At 42.0% G+C, this 7236-nt stretch overlaps 1 protein-coding gene across 1 annotated transcript; it reads right to left on the bottom strand.

Annotated features, from left to right (window-relative positions):
- Positions 1 to 103: 103 nt before the first annotated feature.
- On the bottom strand, positions 104 to 2671 carry birc5b (baculoviral IAP repeat containing 5b). The gene is made up of 4 exons (XM_088291307.1): positions 2454 to 2671; positions 1799 to 1908; positions 380 to 497; positions 104 to 286 (listed from the first exon to the last, which is right to left on the bottom strand). The coding sequence occupies exons 1-4, from the start codon at positions 2577 to 2579 to the stop codon at positions 197 to 199; spliced, it is 444 nt and encodes a 147-aa protein (XP_088147433.1). The 5' UTR covers positions 2580 to 2671; the 3' UTR covers positions 104 to 196.
- Positions 2672 to 7236: the final 4565 nt, after the last annotated feature.

The raw sequence follows: 7236 nt of genomic DNA, 5'->3' as shown, positions 1-7236 counted from the left end.
TGTCAAGTATTTGTTGAGTTAGGGAACTCCAATCGTTTGGGACATATGTAAACTTGAGGCTCAAAAGCCTTGCTTTGTGGCCAATATCAATACGGCGACAATAAAACGTTGATTTTTTTTATTTGAAACATAATACAGTCATGACATGCAGTTTTATCTATAAAAAAAAAGAAGAAAAATCACAACGCGACCATGCTCATATAGAGTCCAATTGTGATCGAAAGCCTTTAAGGGCCTCGTCCACGGCATCCCGCATATGTGCCATCTTCTTATAGCAAACTTTTCTCTACAAGGAAGCAAAATGGGGGGCGGGGGGGGGGTTTATGAAACGACAACGACGGGCGGTCTTAAAGAGGGTGATGTGGTCTCAATCACTCACAACAAAGATCTTGACCCTCTCGCTCTCCAAGTGGAACATGTCAGCCAATGCCAGCTCGGTGAAGTCTTTCTTCAGGTGGAGGAAGGCACACTTAGGAGAGCGTTTTATGTGCTCGAACCTTTAAAAAAAAAAAAAAAGTCATTTCATATTTGAAGAGCAAAACTTCAACCAGCCAACATTATGACCAATAATCATAAACAAACGTCATTGTCGTTTTAATGACAAGGAATTCTAAAAGGGTAAAAGTTTTTCTAGGGGCTACAAAATAAATGACTAAACTTCATTTATGAACTCCCACCATCATAAATGAGAGCCGAGTCGATCAATTGGGATCCCCTCATTTAGTCAAACGTAAGTTAAACATACAGTCCGGTAGATATTCGCCAAACTGGGATGAGCGGAAGAGCCTCCAACCACCCAAACAACCATTTTGTAAATACAAAACTTCCAAAAATAATTTGGGACGGGAGCGTACTGATGCCAGCCTGATTTTAAAGTTTTGGGTCCTCGCGGAGGCGGCCAATACCAGCCACCGATACTTACGGCAAAGAAAATGGTTTGCGCTTTACTTGCGGCAGTTTGACAACGGCGAATCGTCAGCCGAGTCAGAACAAAAGGTCGTTGTTCGCATTGCAGCGGGAGCCTCCAGCAAGGCCGCAACCCTCGTGAGGACAAACGCCTCCGATTTGTTCAATTCAAATTTGACCCATCAAAAGTAAGAGCGATTTCGGCAGAGCTGCCATTAGCTAACCGAGGATTTTGCCGTCTCCCACTAAAGGCGAACATTTCAAATGGTGGCTTAAGCAGAAAATGTGCATTCACGTCAAAGTTTGTTCACAAAATTGTCGTCAGACATTCCGCTGCTACTTTTCTTGTTGCAAGGATGTTTTAAACATATTCAATGTGTCTTTGTGACAAAAACAAAATGATCACAAAATTGTTGGCTAAAATTTGCGACATTAAACAAAATGTGACATGAAGGCAACATTCGCTGCCTTCGAGCACGCAAATGTTCTCTGCGACAAATGATTGGCACTTTGTAAATCATGCCTTTTGTCTTTGATCAGTTATTTTTCCTCAGGTGGGGTCTTCTTTTTATCAAATTAAAAGCACAAGATGAGGCCAGCGACATACAATTTTTTAAATAGATATTTTTCATGGCCTACTGTCAAATCATAACTTTCTAAAAAAGTGATTAAAGCGCAAACTTGACCTAAATAACCAACAGTGTGACTCAAACGAGAACATTGAGCAGAACATTTTCTACAACGCTCCTGTAATAGCGTTCACAGAGGTTGACGATATTTTGTTCCGGTGCTTAATAAGCATTTGAAGAGATCTTGCTGATCTTTTTGTGCACTGTAGAAGTGATCCTAACGTGGCATGTTGAGCATCAATAGAATTGGAGTTTGGACACACCAGGGGTCATCGTCAGGCTCCCAGCCCTCCAGCTCAAGGAGACAGAAGAAGCAGCAAACCACATCGGGCTCGTTGTCGCCAGGACAGTGCACAAAACCAGCTTTGGCCATCTGCACGCAAAAAGTGGCATGCCTAATTATTGACAGCAAGTCAAATGCAAATGCACGGGCTCGTGTTAGGTATGCAACTCATAAAAGCATCCACTAGATGTCGCCCTTTGTTGGGATAACATAATAGAGGCGCAGTCATTTCATTTTATAGGCTGCTACGCTTTCCCACCAGGTTTCAGTTGCCCAAAATCAAGTTAAAATAAAAAGTTCACTGTACAACGTGGGCATTAAAATAAAAAACGAGATTTGAGTGCAATGTCAGTTGTCATTGCCTACAATCGCAAGAGGCGTCACCAGCCCAACACGAGAAAATGTCGACAAGCACACGACTGACTGCTTTTGGAGTGAAACCAAAATCTGTCAGCTGCTTGACTGCGAGGCGCATGCGATTCTAGACATCTATAAAGTATAACAACTACTGTACATTGGTTAATGCGATACTATAAAAGTATTAAAGTGCTATGTCAATCAACCAAACGGCCCTCGCCAATTTAACTGACATCATGACTAACCTCCTTGAGCCTCAATTTCAGTTAGACTTTTACCTTTTCAGGTGTGCAGTTACAATCTTCTCGAAAGGGCCAATCGGCAAAGGTTTGCTCCCGCAAATCACCGCTGTACATGACGTCATAGGAGTTGAACCGACTCGTTATGACGTCTATGCTGGCCATTTGTTCACCGGGAGAGTTTGATTTAATCCACAATGGGTTTTACACGTCCGACGGAGGGACGCACATGTAAAACTCCCTAAAAATTACTTTTCCCAACCGTCACAGGACTTTACAATTAACACTGATTGAGTGGGCGTGGTCAGGATCAAGTTCAATCGAGTCATTTCATTCACACTCTGACTTCATACCCTTTTTTGTGATCCACAGGTTTGACATTTTTAATGAAAAGTATTTGATGCTTTGACAGCATCGGGCTCTAATTTTGTGCACTTTTGTAAGGACAACATTAAATAATTTTCAATTCATATGATAGAGTGACTCTGGAGTGTCACCTGTCAATCACAGGGCACATAAACAACTGATCCCACCTTTCGAGTCTTCAGTTAACCTTCACAAGTAGTAAAGTATCATAGTTTGTGCTTTTCTTATTTTTTTTTTCAGATTTCAAAGCGGTCAAAGATAAGGGGAACTCAAATCAAACACAGTGAAGTGAACGCAAAGGGTCACAGCGCCCCCTATCGGAAATTGAAAGAGTAGAAAAGTCAGCGTGCACGGAACAAGTTCAGAAATCCGTATCGTTGTCAAGCATGACCACAAATGCTGAGTCATGCATTCATTGACTTTTTGCATTGAAAGTGTTCAGAATGACTATATTTAAAAGTTTAATAGAGTATAAAGCCAATGGATTGAAAGGTGTTCCTTATTTTTAATTTGTAGCATGCCGTGTTTTGTTTTTTTTGTGTGTCCCATAAGTGTGACATCACCCACTGGCCTCTTAATGCCGAAAAAATGTGCTGCACAGCCCGTCATCCAAATTCGATGTTCCTCCTCATGACTTCCTTCACATATGACACTTTCTCTCCTCCTGGCCAGTGACCACCCCCCCCCCCATCACCCCCTCCCTGCTGCAGTCTCCGTCAGCCTGCTCCCTTCTTCTTCATCTTACACTTGCAATAGCCTGCCCTGTAGATTTGTTTTTCACGCAGTGCTGCAAACAAAGTGAGGGAGGGGAAGGTGATAGCGCCAATGTTTGTGGTCTCTATCTGCCCATCCTCCACCACCACCACCACCATCATCACATCCTTTAGATTGCCACCACCCCGTAGGTGTCAGGATGTCCTCCCCTTGCGCCGGCCTTCAAAGATTTCCAAAAGAATAACAACAAGGTCTCCGTAGTACGCGCGTTGACTCATTTCATGCAAGAAACACTTCCCTCGGAGGAGTTAGGTGCATCTCGGTGTGACTCCACAGTGCGGGAGATTTGACTGACTCAGGAAGTGCAGCGGAGGGGCAATCAATGTGGGCTGCAGGTAGGAAAGGAAATAGTTTCCCTGCGAGTGTACAAATCTGAATTGTAATTGATGTTGCATGATTTTGCCATGCAGTGTCACATGTTTTTGTTTTTGTTTTGCCTTGAATGCAGGCCAAGGGATAAATTAGCTTCAGTGAATGAATGGCGAAAAGTTCGTGTGGTGATATTTTGTGCTCAAGTAATAACTGCACACATTTCTAACTGCCTTGACTTGCAAAGCTATGTGTGTGAATTCTTTTGGATTGTGACGTCAGGACACTTCTGCGTTTCCTGAGTCATATTGTTAAGACAAAGGTAAGGACATGAAGTCAAAAATCTCACAGAACACCACCGAACAAAAAAAGTATGAATGCGGAAATATGTTCTCGAGTGGTGCGAGCAAAAAAAAAAGAGAACTTTGATATGAAATATGCGTGTGCATGTGCAGACATTACGTACTGTTTGTGGAGGGAACTATGTAAGAACCATGACGTCAGTGTGTCACATCACCATGGTGAGGAATGCCTTGATTTTTTTTTTTAGTCTCATCATACGGGCTTGCCACTTGTTGCCATGAGTAGAATAGACAAAATAGAATTTGGGACAAGCATGTGATCCGAATGAGCTCGCAAAAGAAAGATCATCTGTTCTCCAATGTGGGCATAAAAATGTCATGAAGGTGTTAAGGTGTGACAGTCAACTTCAACATTCTTCTTCTCGGGGCAGACCCACGAGAGTACACATCGGACACATCCATTCTTCAAATCTTGAATTCCAAAGTGTATGTCTGTGTGGTCACACGTCGGGGAGGAAATGATAAGAACAACAAGGCTAACTTTCTTTATTATATGCTGCATAAAGTCATGGGGGGAAAAAAAGTGACCGACTTTGTTTATTTGCTCTACTTGTTACTCCTTTCAGATGAATCAAGGTACAACTTCGTTCTTCGGTTTTAATGTTGTCTACATGTCTTTACATGTTTAAAAAAACAAAAAACAATGCCTTCAGAACTAAGAAAAGGGCAATATGAAAAGTCATTTAGCACATAAAATGAGGATGGGTCACATAAAACATTAACAAAAGAAAATAGCACATTATTTATCTCATTGGCCAAATTCTCTTGAAAGGAATAACGGCCTCCCCAAATCGTAATAAAAACCTAACTTGTCTTCCGGGCTAAACTGCCTCCTCTTCTCTTACAGCGCCTCTAGTGGCCATTATGTACATTCATTGCGTGCGTCCTTTTCGATGGTTTTTACCTGAAACTTCGAACTTGCTTTATATTTGAACATAAATTAATGTCTTTATTTATTGAACTTTTCAACCACATTGAAACTATGAAATAAAAGAAAGAAATATATGTGCGTTGACGACAGCTACACTTCAGTTTAATAGAAATGACAAGGACAATTTAATTAAAATAATTAAAATTTAATTTAATTGATTGAATTTTGTTTAATCAAGTGGAAGCATGAAACAAAATCAGCTAGATCAAGATACATTTTTTAATATATATATATATATATATATATATATATATATATATATATATATATGATGCATTGTGGCCGAATTATTTTTATTTTTTTCAACATCACATGAAGTAAAAAACAAACAATTAACCTTTCTTTTATGCACTGTCCACACACACACACACACGCACACACACACACACACACACGCACGATAGTTCTCCTGTAACGGCTGACATCTTTTTTTTATCAGCAGTCAGACGTGTACAGTAGGGAGGCGGGGTTTTAAACAGAAAAAGGTTACACGCACACGCAGGCCATACTCACAGATAACGAGGGGAAGTGCAAGTATTGCTGCTTGCCGCTCCTAGCTCGGCCCCCTATCACCTTTGACCCTCGTAGGCAGGCTCTAAATTCAGCAGCACAGTGTTAGGAGACATCCAAAATCATGAAATATGACCTCGGTGCGCACACGGCCTCAACATCAAACCACACATGAAGAGGAGCGAGCAACGCGCATTCCGTTATCTGCCGCAGGCTCTTGATACAGACTGGAGCACAAGTTGCTTCTTGACAACGCATTTGACGTGTAGACACTTTAATAATTTGTAGTAGGTGGAGATTTTGCGAGCGTCTCCCCTTCAGAGAAGAATGCGGAGGATGGATGAGACTTTAGATCGATGGAGGAAATTTGGGGTTTTCTGGATTAATAGCTTGCTGGCCATTCCTCCGACTGAACATTTCATGTCTGATCAGTTCCGCCTGTTGGTGGCGACAAAGTTTCTTTTGTTGACTTCTGACTGTCAGGGAACCAGCATCCTACTTCAAATCTCCATCTTAAACATCACATTAGATCGTTTCTTTCTTTCAGGATTTTTTTTCACAAAGTTCAAAGAGACAGGGACAGAAATAATGACATTATTCCACCGCTAGAGGGCACCAAAGCTTAGTTCATCATCACCACCAGGGCATTGAGTCCATTCAGCGAGTTTCTGGCCCTGTTTGCTTGTTTCCTTTGAGCCCCCCAAAAAACGGTTTAACACAGACACACGAAAATGATCCCTACACAAAAATAAATTATTACATCACGTCACTTTGAAGTTCTCTAGTTATTTCATGCTGAAAACTTGGGAGTTGCAATTAATATTAAAAGGTCAAGAGGTCATTTAAAAAAAAGAGGAATTGTCTTTGAAGGTTAGGAAGAGTGTTGATATGATTTGTCCCCTTGTTTGCATACAGAAAGCAAATTTTCTCCCGGAGATCTTTGGATATGATTGTTGAGATGATGAATTACATTCGTTAGTTTGGGAAAAAATGGGATAGTTTGGAAAAAGGGATGTAACTGCAGGTCATTGTCGTCATGGTGATTGCTTCGGAGATGGCAGTGCGCAGCATGAGCAAATGATTCCATTCCAATTCTTCTGACGTCCTTTCAAAAGTCATTTGTCGTCATTATGACACTATTGTGACATCAATCCCTGAAAACCGCAAAGGTCGGAACGTGCCAATTTATTATTCATGGAAAATGTTGTTTGCGTGTTCCCTGGAGGTGACGGGAGACATCATTGCCAGACGAATTTGCAAATAAACAGGCCTAATTGCCTCACCTTGCGCGGCGCGATACCTGTCCGCCGATACCATCTGTCCTCTCCCCGGAGGCCGGCAGCCCACCGCCGCTTCTCGCCTCTTCGCTCTTGTCCGCGGGTGACACCCGATCTTCGTGCTCCTGTTTCACCTTCTCATCATGACGTCCATTAAAGTGGCACTGGAGCCCGGGCCCCCGTTGGCCCGACAGCACATTAGCACTCGGGCCATTGAACGCAGACAAGGAGCGTCTCTGAATTATTGATAGCAACACAACTAATGAGGAAACCCGATCGCAACTTTTGTGCTG

This window comes from Idiotropiscis lumnitzeri, chromosome 3 (genome assembly GCF_059441095.1).
Source record: "Idiotropiscis lumnitzeri isolate Australia: NSW breed Sydney's pygmy pipehorse chromosome 3, RoL_Ilum_1.0, whole genome shotgun sequence".
NCBI lineage: Eukaryota > Metazoa > Chordata > Actinopteri > Syngnathiformes > Syngnathidae > Idiotropiscis > Idiotropiscis lumnitzeri.
The sequence above is the reverse complement of the archived record's forward strand: the minus strand, read 5'-3'. Positions and strand labels throughout refer to the sequence as shown.

What these genes read in the sequence shown, in the direction of transcription:
- birc5b (XM_088291307.1), bottom strand. Translation starts at nt 2,579, where the DNA reads ATGGCCAGCATAGACGTCATAACGAGTCGGTTCAACTCCTATGACGTC. An exon ending in GTAACTGCACACCTGAAAAG is followed by an intron (nt 1,909 to 2,453) that starts GTAAAAGTCTAA and finishes TTTTGCGTGCAG; the next exon opens with ATGGCCAAAGCTGGTTTTGT. An exon ending in GAGCCTGACGATGACCCCTG is followed by an intron (nt 498 to 1,798) that starts GTGTGTCCAAAC and finishes TTTTTTTTAAAG; the next exon opens with GTTCGAGCACATAAAACGCT.